At 43.6% G+C, this 18,191-nt stretch overlaps 1 protein-coding gene across 2 annotated transcripts in view; it reads left to right on the plus strand.

The window, feature by feature from the left end:
* The window catches only part of LETM1 (leucine zipper and EF-hand containing transmembrane protein 1), a 70,217-nt gene that overhangs the window by 25,757 nt on the left and 26,269 nt on the right, over positions 1-18,191 (plus strand). For both annotated transcript variants that reach the window (XM_074951827.1, XM_074951826.1), the window contains exons 4-5: positions 2,120-2,263; positions 6,399-6,536. In XM_074951827.1, coding sequence (XP_074807928.1) covers positions 2,120-2,263; positions 6,399-6,536 — 282 coding nt within the window. The remainder of the gene's footprint in view (positions 1-2,119; positions 2,264-6,398; positions 6,537-18,191) is intronic.

Raw genomic sequence — 18,191 nt, forward strand, 5'->3', positions numbered from 1 at the left:
GGATTTGGCCCACGGTCCGACTACCCCTGGCTTACATGATAAAACTGGTACAAGCCTATCAACATAAGGGCCAAAGCAAAAGCTTTCACTCCCTAATGTAATTTAAATTAACACGCATGCAGCTAGTGCACAAAGGACTTGTGTGTATGTATACTACGTAATGCTCTGTTAGTAAAAAGTTGGGGGAGACCTATTCTTTTCAGGTAGTTCAAGATTCTGGCATGAAGGTATCGGCCTGATTTGGAGAATTACACTTCATTTCCTTCCACTCCAGAAGAGCTATGATTCGTTTACAACAGTTGTGCGCATTACAATGAAATTAAATATATATCACAATTATAATGAGGTGAGGAAAAATGACTTAATTTGTTCTTGGTTACTCAGTCTCCAGTACATCATGCATGTAAGCAGAGGAGCGGAAGCAGAAATACAAATGAATAAAAAGGGAAATTTAAAGCTGCTTTGAGGACCAACAATCACCGTCTCCTGTGTTCAGGTGCTTTCTAGGGTTTAAGTGAGAGATTTAACAATCCTATTGAGACACAGTGAGGCTCATTATGTGCTTTGGAAATACTTTCACCAGTTTTCAGTATTGTAGAAACACTGGCACTGAACTGAAGTGTGTGGTAGCTTACAGAAAAAAGAAACCTATTATTATTATTTTATTGTGATTGCATTTATATAGATATTTAAGTCAAGCACGTTAGTCTAAATGTCTTAATCATTCAGCAGTTGACAGAAGGGCATTGAGCATGTCCATTGAGCAAGGAGAGTCATGAAGGCCCCACTTATTTGCAACACATTTGATGATACTGTGTCTGAAGCATTTGAGCTTTGCCCACAGGTGCTGTACTGTTGGATCTTTCACAAGATATGCATTTGCTATGTTTGAAGCTTGCTCGTGACCTAGTATACTATCGGGAGGTGACACTGAGGTTGTTTTAAAGGAATAGTTCAAGGCACCCTGTTTGAACAAAGACAGTAGACTGGTGAAATAGACATATCTTTTAACTGGAGTGGTTGCAGCGTATCTTGCACCTTAAGGCTTGTTGCCTGATGTCAGAAAGGGCAATGTTGGACAGGACTGGCAGCTAGGTCAGGTTGGTTGGTCTCATGGTACTAGTTATTTCACATTGTTAGATCCCTGCACAGATACAAATTTTGTATCTGTATCCGATCTGCAAAAATGGTCTGCAGATATTTGCATCCATGGATATAAAGTGGATATCGGCAGATTTGCAGGGCTCTATGACCAGCTCCATGGGTCACCGTGCATCAGTCCTGCAGGGTTGTACGAAGTGCTCCCCTCCACCCCGAGCTTTCCAGAGGCCTCCTGCCCCGGCATATCTCCGTCCTCTCTCCGGGCAAGGAGGCTACAATCCTGGGCCCTCGTGTGCAGCGCTGCCCTCCAAGTGGGGAACTCAAACACACACCTGCACAGCCGCCGCAGCTCTAACACACACAGACGCAACCAGGACAGACAGTGGTGACAACTACACTCCTCTCAGTGCCTGCCATTGCTGCCCACTAGTTTAAAGTACACCACCACCTCTTTCAAAAAGGCACTTTGTTCACTATGCAGGAGCAAACTGTCGTGCTCCTTTATGGGAGTTGTAGTTTACCTCCTCCGTCTGAGCAATCTGGGGACTACAATTCCCAGAATGCCGGGCGGCCTGTTGCCATATATTGCAGCCCACTGCTGCATGATTCAGAGAGCGGAGCTGGAGCTTGTTGGCTGCGTGACAACCGCTCTGTTTGAGTGAGCGTGTACTGCTATCAGAGCTCCATCCCCGCCTCCTCCCTCTCGCATCTTTTCACCTCCTGGGACCCTCACATCTGCTGTTGGAGCCAGAGCATTTGCCTTGCCCCCATTCTGTCTGTTACAGCGTCACCCTGATTTCTATGGGGAGATCACTAGAGCCCTGCGTGGGCCGTACTTTGGAGCAACTCAACTCATCTCATCATATCCTGTAGTTCCTGAGAATTTGAAATATCTTCATAGAACACACACATTTTCTGGTTTAAATTGTAATATGTCTGTATTAAGCATTCTTTTGTTTTTAATGTTGCTGTGTAAAATTTTGTTCTTGTCTACTAATGCCTCTCATTTTTCTCCCAGTTCCTTAGGATATGTGCTGATCTCTTTCGCCTGGTTCCTTTCCTAGTCTTCGTCGTCGTTCCGTTCATGGAGTTTCTGCTTCCAGTAGCCCTTAAGCTGTTCCCTAGTATGCTTCCTTCAACGTTTGAGACAAAATCTAAGAAGGTAACCACAGCATAGACTTGGAATCAGTCAAATATTTAACAAGAACTAAACTATACTTGAAATTTTAACTTGCTCCTTGTTGAAACTTCATAGGCGAAAACCATGATTTGTTTCTTGATAGCAGGGTGCTAACATTTTCCTGGGTTACAAATTGCTAACTGTTTAACAGAAAAAAGGAGTACTTGTGGCACCTCAGAGACTAACCAATTTATTTGAGCATAAGCTTTCGGGAGCTACAGCTCACGAAAGCTTATGCTCAAATAAATTGGTTAGTCTCTGAGGTGCCACAAGTACTCCTTTTCTTTTTGCGAATACAGACTAACACAGCTACTACTCTGAAACCTGTTTAACAAAACAGTTTTAATAGTTTATTCCTGTTTAACCTGGCTGGGATATTGATAGCATCCTCCTAGCCAGAATCGTATTTTAAAAGTTCTAACGTAGTTCTAATGAAAGCGTGCTCAGTGCTTTAGACATTGGATTCGGTTTTAACAATTTACAAAACTTTTTGTTATGTCAGAAGTTGATAAAATTGTATTCCCAGACAAACCTATTTAAAGATGTAGGTAAGCTTGAGAGTAAATATCAGTAATATAAGGGTGAAAATTCTTTTTTTTTTTTTAAGTAACTATCTATTAAATCAAAAAAAGCCAGGAAATCAAAATTAAAATTGAACTTGTGAGAAAATGCAGCCTTCAACTGTATTGAAATTCATGGTTAAAGGCCACTTCCTCTTCTGCATACCTCCAGGATGCTGAAGAAAAGATGTTGATATTTCCTTTTTTTTCAGGGTATGGCAGAAAAATCTTTTTTTTTTTTTAATGGAAAGAGTTGCAACACTAAAGAGTGGTGGCTCTTACCAAAGTATCATATGCAGAGGAGAGTAGGTTGGCTTGTTCCACTGAATAAAACCCTTGGTTTATTAAATTCAGACTGAATTACATGGCACTAACATGACATAAAATAGATAGATTTTTTTTAAGGTCAGAAAGGGATCTTTGTGATCTAGTCTGACCTCCTGCATAATCCAGGTCACAGGACTTCCCTGAATTAATTTCTGTTTCATGCCTAACAGCTGTAGTTGAATTAAAGTATATCTTTTAGAAAAAACATCCAATCTTGATTTTAAAATTTCCTGTGATTGAGAATCCACCCCTTGGTAGGTTGTTCCAGTGGTTAATTAATCTCACTATTAAAATATAAAAGTAAAATGCCTCTTATTTCTAGCTAGAATGTCTAGCTTCAATTTCTAGCAGTTGGATCTTGCTCTGTCTTTTTCTGCTAGACTGAAGACCCCTCTATCAGATTTCTGTTCTCCATTATGATGAAGTCATTTCTTAACCATCTCTTTGATATGCTAAATAGATTGAGCATTGTAAGTCTCTCGCTGTAAGGTATCTCTTCTAGTCCTGTAATCATTTTCATGGCTCTCCTGTGAACCCTGTCCAATTTTCCAACATCCTTCTTGAATCGTGGGCACCGGAACTGGACGCAGTGTTCCTGTTCCATTAGTGCCAAATACAGAGGTAAAATAACTTCCCTACTCAATTTTCACCAGTTTTTACATGCAAGGTTCACATTAACCCTTTTGGCCACAGCGTTGCAGGGGGAGCTCAGTGTTCAGCTGATTTATCTGCGACCCTCAAGTCTCTTTCAGACACACTGCTTTCCAGCATAGTCTTTTCCATCCCGTAAATATAACCTGTATTCTGTGTTCATAGATGTTTGACCTTACATTTGGCCATATTAAAATTCTTGTTGATTACTTGCGCTCAGCTACCAAGTTATGCAGGTACGTCTGTCTCAGTGATCTGTCCTCTTTATTATTTACCATTCCCTCAATCTTTGTGTCATCTGCAAACTTTATCAGTAATTTTGTTTTCTTCTAAATCATTGATAAAAATATTAAATATTATAGGGCCAAAAAGATCCCTTGGGATCCCACTTGAAACTCATCTACTCAATGATTCCCTGTTTACAGTTACATTTGGAGGCCTGTCTGTTAGCCAGTTTTAATCCATTTAATGTGTGCCATGTTAACTTTTTATTATTCTAGTTTCTTAATCAAAATGTTATGTAGTAGACTTCTGTAAGGCATTTTGACTCTAAGTATATTACATTAACACTACTACCTTTATCAGCCAAACTTGTAGTTTCAAAGAAACATACCAAGTTAGTTTAACATTCCCATTTTCCATCAACCCATGTTGATTGGTATTATATTACAGGACTCTTATTAATAAAAAAATTTAAAAAGTATTAACAATTCCAGTATTTTGCCTGGGGTTGCTGAGAGGCCTATAATTACCAGGCTAATCTCTTTTATCCCTGTAAAAATATTAGCAGAACATCATCTTCTTTTTTTAAGTTCTCTGGAACTTTTTCATAGATTCATAGATATTAAGGTCAGAAGGGACCATTATGATCATCTAGTCTGACCTCCTGCACAATGCAGGCCACAGAATCTCACCCACCCACTCCTGCGAAAAACCTCTCACCTATGTCTGAGCTATTGAAGTCCTCAAATCGTGGTTTAAAGACTTCAAGGAGCAGAGAATCCTCCAGCAAGTGACCCATGCCCCATGCCACAGAGGAAGACGAAAAACCTCCAGGGCCTCTTCCAATCTGCCCTGGAGGAAAATTCCTTCCCGATCCCAAATATGGTGATCAGCTGAAGCCTGAGCACTTCCCCAGTTTCCAAGATTTGTTAAACATCAACTTTAATGGTCCAGAGTGCTCCTTTGATAGCTCTTTTAAAACTCTTGGATGCAAGTTTTATGGACCTACTTATTTAAAAACACTTTTTAGTAGCTTCTGTTTAACATCCCTCTTTAGTTACTGTTGGAATGGAAAGTATTTACTCTTACAATGATGAGATATTATCTGGCTTTTTCCCAACTACAGAATAGAAATATTTATTAATCACGTCTGCCTTTTCTGCATCATTACTGGAAAATCTACCACTTTCATTTAGTAATGAACCAATACGGTTGTTAGGGCTCTTTTTTTTTTCTCTGATACACTTAAACATAAACAAAAACCCCACAACAAAGAGCCCCAGGTGGCAGCCCCCTATCCTCTCCCCGTCTCCCTCCGGTTGTCCTTAACTCTGTTAGTCATAGATTTATTTGTGGTCTTTTGCTTCCCTTATCTATTTCCTAAATTTTTTTAGCTTCTCATTTATATTGATTGATTTGATATGAACTTTTCCTTTATTCCATTTGTTTTATTTTTATATCTGTATATTGTACTTTTCCCACTTAGCTAAGCTGGGTTTTTTTAATCATTGTAGTCTTTTTCTCAGTTGGGAGATTGCAGCCTTTGGGGCTTCTAGTAAAAAGTTCTTAAATGGGTATTCCAATGATCATTCACATTTTTCTTTTAAAATTTTCTCCCAGGTGATCTGACCCATAATTTTCAGCTTTTTGAAATTTTTGCTTTGAAAGTGCTAAGTATACATTTTACTGGTTGGGACTTTACATTTATTATGTGCAAACAGAATAATCAAGTCAGGAGCACTTTTGCCTAAGCAACCACTAACTTTTAGTTCTGTGATCAGTTCCTCTTTAGCTGTCAAGGTGAGATCTAATATAAAATTCAGATTACCCTGTGTTGGATGCAAACCTTTTTGAGTTATAGATAACTTTAAGAAATTTCAAGAACATTTTAGTATTGGCAGCCTGAGATGTCCAGTTTGTCACTCAGATTGAAGACCTCCTGGATCACATAAGTGCTTAAGGAGCTGGTCATACTGTTCCCTCCTGTAATTCGGTGGTCTGTAGCAGACACAAACTGGTACTCCATCTTGTGATTGTCTGTTAGACCATCGATCCATAGCATTCAAGATAATTTACTTCCTAGTTAGTGACTCCAAAACAGGTAATGCCATTTTTAACAGAGTGCCACTCTCCCCCCTCCCTTTTGCCTAGTCAGTCCTTCCTAAACAAGTTATAGATGGAAAATAAATGGCAACTGATCAAATGCTGTGGTGTAATGACATCTAACATACTCTAGTATTGGAAAAACCTCTGGAGCCTCATCCAGAGAAAGGTTTACAGGTGGCGGGGAAGGGAATCTCGATGGGTATAATTGTGGAAAGGACATCTTAAAGCAAACATGCTCTTGTTTTTTATAGGAGGAGAGATTGAAGAAAGAATTGAGAGTGAAACTTGAAGTGGCAAAATTTCTTCAAGACACTATTGAGGAGATGGCCTTAAAAAACAAAGCAGCCCAAGGAAATGTTACTAAAGATTTTTCTACCTTCTTTCAAAAGGTAAAAATATAACCTTGTACTCTGTTCACATAAAAAGTGAATAGCTTGATATTTTTATCTTACTAAGCAATAGACAGTGGTGACGAACAAAAGTAAGCTTGTGGCATAATTTGTTGCTACTTATACCATAGTCACCTGTCTTTACTCATTATGTTGGGCTTAAGTGAATCGTGCGTGACGTATGCTGAACAAAAGGTGCGCAGAAGTTTTGTTCTTCCAGTTACAATTTATTGTGCTGAGATCTCACTTCAGTATCCCAAGTGGCACTTTCACTTAATCCAATGCATTTCTGTTTTAATTCTCAAATGTTGAATGCGTAGTAGCTTCCATATTACTGTACACGGTGGCTAGCACAGGGACATGGAATATGAAAAGTGAGAGAAAAATGTAAATTCTGTTCTGGTCAACTGGCTAGAAATTACTTAATTGTAGCCAGATAAACTTTTAAAGTTTGAGGTAGTAGAGAAATCAGTGCAGACCTACTGGCTTTTGCCAGCCTACTTAGTTGTAGTCTATGCTAGAAAAGGTTTGCCAGTATAGCTATATGCTGTCATAAGTGCTTTTGCTAATATAGCTTATGCTGGTTCCCTGAATGAAGTAAGCTATACTAGTGAAAGCTTTTATTTTGCCAGCATAACTGCCTATGTGGGGCTCTTGCTGGTGTAGAAATGTTATAAAAAAACCACACCCCTAACTGATATAGTAATTACTGTACAGACAAAAGAATTGGCCTTTAGAATACACTTTTTTTTTTTTAGAGCAAATGGTCTGGTTCTAGACTGCCTGAGCCATTGGGTTTACTAATATATGCAGCATTTATTTATTTCTGTTTTGGCAGTGCTCAGAGTCCCCAAGCAGGCATTAGGCCCCCTTTGTGTTTGGCACTCTTCAAACAAATTTTGACAGTCCCTGCCCCAAAGAGTTCACGAACTAGTTAATATGCAACAGATGAATAAACAGACAAATGACAGGCAGGATAGTGGGATAATAACAGTAGACAGCTGTGATTACATAACTTAATAGTTACAGTGAAAAGGAAGGATGATTCAGTATATGTGGTAAAGCCTGGGACTTGGGAGATTGGTGTTCAGTTCCCTGCTCTTCTGACAAAGACTTCCTCTATGACCTTGGACAAGTCATTAAATCTGTCTGCCTCAATTCTTCATGGGTAAAATGATGCTTTCTTACCTCACATGGGTGTCGTGAGGATAAATACATTAGAGATTGTAGACAATCAAATACTAAGTTGATGGAGCCATCTGAGTACCTTAACTAATGATGTCAGTAGTCACTAACCAGTGCCAGGCAGTAGTGACTTAGTCTTTTACTCTATAAAACTACTGTACAAGCACTATCATTGCAACACCCATGAGTTAAGGAAGAATTCCTGGTTTGCCTGTCAGGGTGCAAGGGGGATACAAGACTCGGAAAGATTAAGTGACTTGTGAAGGCCCTGCAAAAGATTGAGTGCAGAGCTGCAATTAGAACTCTGGAGTTACTGGTTTCCATCCCCGAGCTCTATATGCTAGACCACACTGCCTCCGATTTAAGGAAACACATACACTTTTATCGAACAGATAATATCATTTTCATGTACATAATTGATTTGTAGGAGGATTAATGGGGGGAAGGGGAGCATTATTAAACAGCATTAAAGTAATTTAATGAGGTGCTAGTAAAAGATAAACGCATAGCAAAGATATTTTAGATCAGTTCTGTAAATTTTAAACTTAAATACTTTTCTCTTCCTGTTGGTATTCCAATTAAAATTAATAACACAATGTCTTGCTCATGTACACACCTCTATACTAATGGAACACTCAGATTGTGATGGGAAGCAGAGGTACGGAACTTGCATTTTTAAGGATAAAACATGCTATATATCTTTTGGCACTACTTGGTTTGTTTATGATGCACCACATCATACTAAAGGGACGTTGTCTGATCAAATTTGACCTGAAATGTAAAGCTTTATAGAACCTAACGTCAGTAGAAATGTTTCTGTGATTTTAAAAAAGGGGGTGGGAACTGTCTTGAATTAACATTCCCCTTTAATGTTTTGCAATGTGCAAGAGACTGCCAGGGACACTGATTAGAAATGGAGTATAAACAAAAGTGAAACTGACCTTTTTTTTTTTTTTTTTTTTCCCATTATCCCATCTCGGAGAAACGCAAAAAGTTAAGTATAGGTGGGGTTTTTTTGTTTTGTTTTTTAAAATTCTTTTGGTACTAATGGTCTCTGTAACCTAGGATGTTTCATCAGCTCTTTTCACCTAGTAATGTTTTGAGCCCTGGCTGAAAGAGAGAGACTAAATCTGTAGGTGTGAAAGATGGGGGGCTGGAGGGGAGCGCCCACCAGTGAAGTCTAGGGGCTGCATTCTGAGAAATTTCAGCTCCTCTGTCATGCTAATTTTGGTTGGGGTTATATGTGCATGCAGCAATTTCTTCTGGGATTCTGTCCCTAGACCAGGGGCATGCAAACTTTTTGGCCTGAGGGCCGTATCAGGTTACTGAAATTGTATGGAGGCATGGCCCGGCCCCTGTCCAAACCCAACCCCCCACTCCCCCCCGCTTCTCGCCCCCTGAGGGCTCTTTCCCCCCGCCCCCAGATTCCTGCTGTCAGTCCCCTGACCGCCCCTGGACCCGCTGCCCCTAACTGACCCCTGCCACCACATCCAACCCCCACCTCTCTTTCCTGACCCCCCCCCCCATCCAGCCCCCCCTCCTTCCTGACTGCCCTCCCTCCCCTGGGAACTCTGCCACATCCACCCACCCTGTCCCCTGACCGCCCCCAGAACCTCCACCCCTGACTGCCACCCCATCCAACCCCTCCTCTCCTTCCTGACTGCCTCCCGTAGTTTGGCCACCTCTGCCCTAGACCTTGCTTGGGTGCTCCACAGTCCATAGCCTCTGGGTAGCAGGTTTATGTTAAATTTGTTGATCCTTTAGCTGCAGAAGAGAGGACTTTTGCCTTTTTTTCCTTGCCTTCGTCAACCAGAGCCTCTTGACTGCTGCAAGGGTGAAAGTCTGATACTCTTTCCTTCTGCCAGAGCATTTTGACTGTCATAAGGTGGGGTGAGGGATCAGGAAGGAAAAAATTAGAGGCAGGCTGACAGAGCAGAAGGGCTGCTGCTACTTTGAGTAGTATCCCTATGGATGCTGCACTGTAGGTGCGGCAGCGCCTCCTGTGCCTGGGATTGGAGATCATTGGGCTGCATATGCGCTCCTCCCTGTCTCGTGCTGTGGGCAGCATCTGTATATGTTCTGTCCTGTCCAAGTGCCTTTGGTCTGGGACGGAATCCAGAGCAGAACCCTTCTACCTCAACCTTCAGAGACTCTCCTTAACTTACCTTACATTCGTAGTGATTAGCAGTTTTCTGTTAATCCTCCCCCCAACCCCAAAATAAAATATTTTAGTTACTCTGCCCTTCCCGTTACCTTATGCATTCCCTGTTTCCTGCTCTTCCCCTCGGGACTGTGCTGGGACCTCCCAGGTACAAGAGGTGCCTCTCTTGTCGAGAGGCCTTTCCCATGAGTGACAGTCACTCACAGTGCATCTGCTGCGTCAGTGAGGTCCACATCGCACAGAAGTGCACCCACTGCACCAGCTTGACCACCTGGGCCCAAAAGGACCATGAACTCAGACTAAATATTCTCCTCATAGAGCATTCTCTATGGCCAGTTTCAGACCCTCACTCTGATACCTCTCTGGCATGGATCTCACCCCTGGCTTAGTCATCGTCCAACCCCAGCTTGCCGCGGTCATCCAAGACAGGAAGACACCCTTAACAGGAAGAAACAGACTACTACGTTGCCTGGTAAGGAACCACCTCAGAGAAGCCATTCCCTGCGAGGTCAGTAGCCTCAATATCATCGGGGTGAGACTTGGCTTCCATGACCATCTAGATACTTCTGGTACTGGAGCTAAACAGAAGTCCAAGGACCCTAAATGGGCAGCACCAGGCGGCAGACATCCTGTCTCTCAGGACCGAGCAGCACAGTGCAAGAGTTTCCGAAATGATACCGAGTGCCTCATCCAAGACAACTTCATGTGTTTCATCCCTGACAGCTGTTTCGGCACTGACCAAATCCTTGGCACCAGGCAAGATCTTGGCACCAAATAAGCCATCTGTACCATATGTTGGCCACTTGAGGGAATGCACTCTGCCCTTGGCACCAATAGCTCCTTCACTTTCCAAACAACCACCGGTGCTGATGATGCTTGCCTGCTCCACAGCAGTTCATATATCCAAGGGACCTGATCTTCTTTGATATGCCTGAGTCTCTGCTTCTCTGTAGAGAGCTCCCTATAGCCCATGTTTTCCCCTGAAGTCACAACACTACTCCACTTCACCACTTAGAACCGCACCACCCTTGTGCCTACCTTTAAGATGCTGGGGGGAGGGATAGCTCAGTGGTTTGAGCATTGGCCTGCTAAACCCAGGGTTGTGAGTTCAATCCTTGAGGGGGCCATTTAGGGATCTGGGGCAAAAATTGGGGATTGGTCCTGCTTTGAGCAGGGGGTTGGACTAGATGACCTCCTGAGGTCCCTTCCAACCCTGATATTCTATGATTCTATGAATCCACCCTTTCCCAGCAAGGAAGAAGAGGAAGAGAACGAAGAGTACTCTGTTCTACCCACATATCCAGAACACACATGCAGACAATCAGCTGCTGGTCTGTGTTATCTGGAACCCAGAACCAAACCAGGGCCCTGGTACAGACGTCCATGGATGCAACCCACATGCCAGTTCTTCCACGTTGGCACAGTTTCCCAAACCGCCCATAAAGCAGAGCCAGAAACGCACTATCACCATCCTCATCCATCTCTCAACCACCTGATGTCGGCTCAGTAATGACGGACAAACAGCAGGAGGAAGCTCCACTTCTCCTCTTCTTCCCCTGATGAGGCCATCGTGCCAACACTTCCTATGTCTGCAGGCAATTTCAGACACTTTCAAGAACTATTCCACAGAATCAGAGCATCTCTCTCGATCCTGCTGGAGAGGTCAAAGAGCAACAACACAAGCTGCTCGATTATCCTACACACCTCCACGTGGACAAAGATAGTCCTCCCTATTAATGAGGCCCTCTTGGACACTGTCAAGGTCTGGCAGACCCCAGCATCCATCCCGCCAGCCTGCAGGTGAATGGACAAAAAATACTATGTTCCTGCTAAGGACTTAGAATTTTTTTCCCCCCGTTCTACTCCAAACTCCCTGGTCATCAATGCAGTACACCAGAAGGGACACCAATACCACCCCAAGGACTGGAAGCGACTAGACTTGTTCGGTTTCAAAGTATATTATTCTGCGACACTCCAGTTCCATATCGCCAATTACGAAGCTCTTATGGCCAAATACAATCATATGAACTACAGTAGAACTTCAGAGTTACGAACACTTTGGGAATGGAGGTTGTCAGTACTTTGAAATGTTCATAACTCTGTACAAAGCACAGTTCAGGCTCCAGATCCAGCAGCTGACACTCTAGGCCAGGTTTCAGCAGCAGCTGAGCTCCCTCCTCACCTCTGGAAGCTTCCTTGCAGGCAGCTTCTTTCCCTGGGTCGGATTGAGTTTTCAAGCTTGTCCCACGTCCGGGTGAGGTGGGGTAAAAGTGGCTCCAACCCCAGTGCTGCTCCTGCTCTGCTGGCTCTGGCTGCCTTGGGCTGGCAGCCCCAGCATCTTCATGTCTTAGCTGTAAGTGACTACCCCACGCATGGGGGTGGGGTGGGGACAGGCAGCCCAGATGTGCCTACCTTTAAGATGCAATACAGATACAGTACAGTATTTGGTCTTTTTTAATATATTTTTGGTCTCTGCTGCTGCCTGATTGGTTACTTCTGGTTTCACGTGTTGTCCAGTTGATCAGTCAGTCTGTAACTCTGGTGTTTGTATCTTTAAGGTTCTACTGTATTCTAAAATACAGGAATTCTATCAACATTTGCCATATCAGATGAAAAGAAGGAGCAATTCCAGGCACTCATGTCTGAAGGACACCTTCTCACCTACATGGCACTACAAACCTCCCTGGCTTCCGCAGACACGGCTGCCCACTCCATTGCAACAGCTGTGGTAATGAAACGAGAATCATGGCTTCACCTCTCCGTATTCCCTAAAGAGGTGCAGACCATGGTTGAGGATCTACCCATTGAGGGTTCCAAACTATTTGCTGAGCACACTGATGAATCCCTACATTCTCCAAAGGACTCTAGAATGACTCCACTCTCTTGGCACATATACACCAGTGCCGATGAGACATCGGGGAAATATCGGTATACCCCAAGATCCCAACCTCCACCTTTCACTCCTCACTGTCATATGGAACGCAACAAAGACGACAGAGATCCCATCCAAAGTGCAGACAGACGCCGCCTTAGTGGGCTACTTCTCATGCATCTTCATCGAAACAACAATTTTGAAGGTTTGGTTGGCTCCAAGAAGCCTCCGCCCATTCCAGTTGCTGCAGCCATCTTTAACAACTTGCCGGTTTGGTGATCGTTTAGTCCCCTTTTATCCATCATGGCGGCAAACCACTTCAGAGAAGTTTCAGAGTAGCAGCTGTGTTAGTCTGTATCCACAAAAAGAAAAGAGGACTTGTGGCACCTTGGAGACTAACAAATTTATTTGAGCATAAGCTTTCATGAGCTACAGCTCACTTCATCGGATGCATGCAGTAGAAAATACAGTGGGGAGATTTTACATACACAGAAAACATGAAACCATGGGTATTACCATACACACTGTAACGAGACTGGTCAGGTAAGGTGAGCTATTTACCAGCGGGGGGGGGGGAGGGGAAAAAAAAAAAACCTTTTTGTAGTGATGATCAAGGTGGGTTCTGGAAATAATCAATAATCCTATACCTCCCTCCCAGCCCTCTCCACGTCTCTCTTCAGGGACCCCTCTCACAAACACCTTTTATGAGAAGAAATAAATCACCTTCTGCAACTGGGAGCCATAGAACTGGTCCCATCCCAACACAGAGGGAAAGGTTTTTATTCCCACTATTTTCTGATCCAAAAGAAATCCAGCAGGTGGAGACCAGTCTAGACTTATGAAACCTCCACAAGTTTATCCAACTGCAATTCTTTAAGGTGGTCACACTATCAACCATTATCCCAGCACTGGAACAGGGGGACTAGTTCACAGCCCTCGACCTCCAAGATGTGTATTTTCACATCACTATACACCCTGCTCACAGATGATTCCTCAGATTCATCTGGGGACCCATCGTTACCAATACAGGGTACTACTCTTTGGGCTCTCTACAGCCCCTCGAGTATTCTCCAAAGTCCTTGTGGTTGTGGCAGCCTACCTGTGCACACAAGGCATTGTGATATTCCCATACTTAGACTACTGTCTCCTCAAGGCTCCCTCCAAACCCTATGCAGTTCACACCATATGAAAGTTGATGCACCTTTTCTCGAACCTCGGCCTTCAAATAAACATACAAAAATCGACACTCACTGGTACAACGTCTGGAGTTTATTGGGGAACATCTGGACGCAATACAGGCCAGAGCCTGCCTTCCAGCTCACAGATTTTTACAATAGTCAACTTCGTATCCTCTGTGAGAACCAGAATGTGCTTCCAACTACTTGACCATATGGCAGCAGCCAGGTTCGTGGTAAAACATGCCAGGTTGCATTACTCAGGGTTCTTTCAGCCCAAAGCTCTGGGTAACTTTTACTCTGTGCGAGGTGGTGTCAGGAAATAAATCAGGGGAGACACGGCTGTCCGACCGATAAATGGCTGGCACAAACAGGACAACACGAGTGCTTTCACTTAAAGCTAAACTTTACCTAGTCTCAAGCACTTGCACACGTCCGCAACAGGTTAATAAAACACCCCCAACCCTCGATAATTACCGAAGCTGAGTGTGGCTTTCGAGTGGCATGGCGGCTGCCAGTGGGGAACACAAGATGTATCCAGAGGGAGAGTCCAGTCCTGAAGAGTCCCACTACCTCAAACTTTTCCCCCTTATTATACATTAGTAATAGAATGACAGGTCCCTTAAAGAAAACTTGTTAAGCAAGCAGTTCCAATGGGCAAGCAAGAGGCTCCTTCTGATTATTGATTAACGAGGTGTGGGTTTTTCCAGAGTTTGCAGCCTTGAGACCCCAATAGACATTCCTGGGGCACATCCTGCTCTTCTAAAATGCATGTATCAGCAACTTCAACACAATTTTTATCAGGAAGGACGTGGGTCAAGTTGCCCTTTCTGTGGCACTCAAAACCCCCTCCCCTCCTGCCTTGGTCAAGCTGAGTTTGCTACATGGACACTTTACAGCCTGCTGACTTGGCTACTTTTAGCAATAAGCCATAGTGGTTTCAGGCACTTTACTGGTTTGCTGATATCTCCCCGTACAGTTGTACATATGCTGTCTGCAGGCGTGACTACACATGGTGTATATACCTCACAGAAACCATCTTCACAAACTCTTATCCATGCCTGTCAAGATCAAGGACTCACTACACTGATGGACACAACCCCAAAACGTCTGTATGGGGTCCCTTTTCTCCAACCAGCACAGTCCCTCGTTCTAACAACCAGTGCCTCCCTAAGTGGCTGGGGAGCATGCCTTATGACCCACACAATGCAGGGAATGTAGTCCTCCGCAGAATCCTTCATGCATATCAATCTTGTAGAACTGCGAGCGGTTCACAATGGGTGCCGACATTTCCTACCCCTGATCAGACATCGGACCATAGAAGTAATGACCAGCAATATCGCCTGCATGTTCTACATCAACAGACAAGGCGGAACAAGATCCCACTCCCTATGCTCAGAAGCACTGAAATAGTGGAACTGGTGTATTCAATATGACATCAACATTTCGGCCACATATCTTCCTGGACACCAGAAAACCATGGCAGACTCCCCTAGCAGACAATATCTCAAGATCACGAGTGGGAACTAGAGATAAGAGTCCTTCAGGACATATACAGCCACTGGGAATTTCCCCACATAGATATCTTTTTGCCACAGTAGTGAATGCCAAATGCTCTCAAGTCTTCTCACGAGTGGGTCTAGGCCATGGGTCTCTGGGAGATGCTTTCCTTATTATATGGGATGCCCCACTATTCTACACCTTTTCACTACTTGTTCAAGGTACTTCATAAAATACAGGTGGAATGAGCCAGAGTCATCCTCATAGCCCCAACATGGCCACGACAAATTTGGTATCCTTACCTCCTATAAATGACAGTATGTTCTCCGATCACGTTGCAGTTGATTCTGTACCTCCTCTCTCAGGATTGGGCTGGAGGATTCGGCCCACATCTGTCTCCTTCATTTGAAGGCATGGCTCCTTCCTGGTTTTGGGATTCAGAAATGACCTGTTCAGAGACAGCAAAAGAGGTTCTCTTAAATAGCAGACATGACATGACTTGCCATACTTACCTCCAAAAATGGGAAAGATTCAGATCCTGGTGCACATCCAATCATGTCTCAGCAATGAACACCCTGTTACCACTCATTCTAGATTATAGGCCTGACCTTTTAAGATCTAGACTGTCTGTCTACAAGCTCCCTTCGTACATACTTCACTGATATCCCAGCATTCCAGCCCGAGATAGATGGCTATTCCGTATTCACCCACCCGCTTGTGAAGAGAGTCTTTAAAGGTCCTTTGAACTTTTACCCTCATGTACAGGATTCCAACCTCACCTTGAGCTGTCTCACCAGACCACTGTTTGAGCCCATGGCAATGTGCTCCTACATTATTTTTTCCATGAAAACAGTACTTCTCGTAGCATTTCTGCCTGACGAGTAGGAGAAATAGGGGCTGTCTTGGCATATCCCCATACACACTTTTTCATAAGGACAGGGTCACATTACACATGCATCCAAAACACCTACCCAAGGTGCTGTGCTGTCCTCCTTCCATTTGACCCAACCTATCCATCTTCCCTTCTTCTTCCCAAAGCCACATACCAACCAACATGAAGCGACACTACACACCTTGGACGTTAGGTGAGCATTAGCCTTTTACCTTGATAGAATGAAAATTTCAGATGATTGCCACACTTATTCCTCTCAACTGCCAAACAATTGAAGGGAGTAGCTGTATCCAAACAACGCCTTTTCAAATGGATCTCAGAGTTCATACACCTTTGTTATCAACTGCACAACCAGCTGCATCCACCTGGAACTTGAGTGTATTCCACTCACTCTCTCCACCTCGATTGCCTTTCTCAACCATGTGCTGGTCCTTGACATTTGCAAAGCGACCACCTGCAGTTACCCATGCCGCAGTTTCAGATGCCCTTATTGGACGCCACTCTGAAGCCCCAGCCTTTCTTGTAGGAGCACTGGTCTTACAGTTACCTACCGTGGAGCATCCATAGGGATAGTACTCAAAGAAGAAGAGGTTACTCATCATGTGCAGTAACTAATGTCTTCAAGTTGTGTGTCCCTATTGGTGCTACTTGCCCTCCTCCCCTCTGCTTTGGAGCTGAAAGATAAGCTCTGTGATAGAGAAGGCACTGAGGGCAGTTGGGCCAGACAGCGCAATATATTGATTTCTTCCCCCTCCCCCCACCTGGTGCGAGATGGGGAGGAGCACATATCTGGCCCAATGGGCACTGCTACCGAAGATCTCCGATACCAGGTGCAGGAGGCACTGCTGCACCTACAGTGGAGCACACATAGGGACCCTACTCGAAGAAGAAGTAGCCCTTCTGCTCTGTCCTCCTGCCGTGTTTTTGGCTGGGTTTTTTTTGTTCTCCTTCCTGCCTCCTCACCCTGTCTTATGAAAGTCAGACTGTTCTGACAGAAGAACAGAGTATCAGACTGTCACCCTTGCAACAGTCAAGAGGCTCTGGTTGAGGAAGGCAAGGGAAAAAAGCAATGCTCCTCCCTTCTTGCAGATAAAGAATCTACAAATTTAACATAAACCTATTACCCAGAGGTTATGTACTATGGCACACCCAAGCAAGGTCTAGGGACAGAATCCTGGAAGAAATGTCAGCATGCACATATACCTCCACATCTTGAAGAACATCAGTTATTGCATATGGTGAGTAACCTTCTCTTCTCGTCCTTTACATTTTTTCCCTTGCAAATAAGTTCAATGTCTTCCTCTGCTCCTGGACATAGCTTTTTTGAGTAGTAGGAAATTGGCATGACTTTTGGCAGTTTCCCTTGTGCTCCCAAGATTCTGAACAGGAATAATGAAACTGAGTTGCCTAATTTCTTTGGTGCTTCTTGGCAGACTTATGAGCAGCAGAAGAGGTACTGGAACTTTGTTTGCAGATACAGGAAGAATACCACTGCATTGATTCACAGTGGGAAGGTTAACGTTGCTACCATAAAAGCTAGTAGCAATTTAAAATATGGTTAACTTCTTCAGAAATTGATGACATAGGTCCCCATATTCACTAGGGATATTTCTTACTTCCCTGTGATGATGGGTAAGAGAATTTTTCAAGGCTTGCCGTGTGTGTGTGTGTGTGTGTTTGCGCACTGTCACACTACAACTTAATCATTTGCAATATAAGACAAACTTCATATCACATTCACTTTCCTTACATCATACAGTGTAGATACCAGAATAATAAAAGGCTAGACTGCTTTCCTTTTTTTCTTAATCCAAATATTTTAGGTGTTTCATTAGTGGTATACTTATCTTTCTCGGAGCCACTGATTAAA

Source organism: Natator depressus, chromosome 4, assembly GCF_965152275.1.
Source record: "Natator depressus isolate rNatDep1 chromosome 4, rNatDep2.hap1, whole genome shotgun sequence".
NCBI classification, from domain to species: domain Eukaryota; kingdom Metazoa; phylum Chordata; order Testudines; family Cheloniidae; genus Natator; species Natator depressus.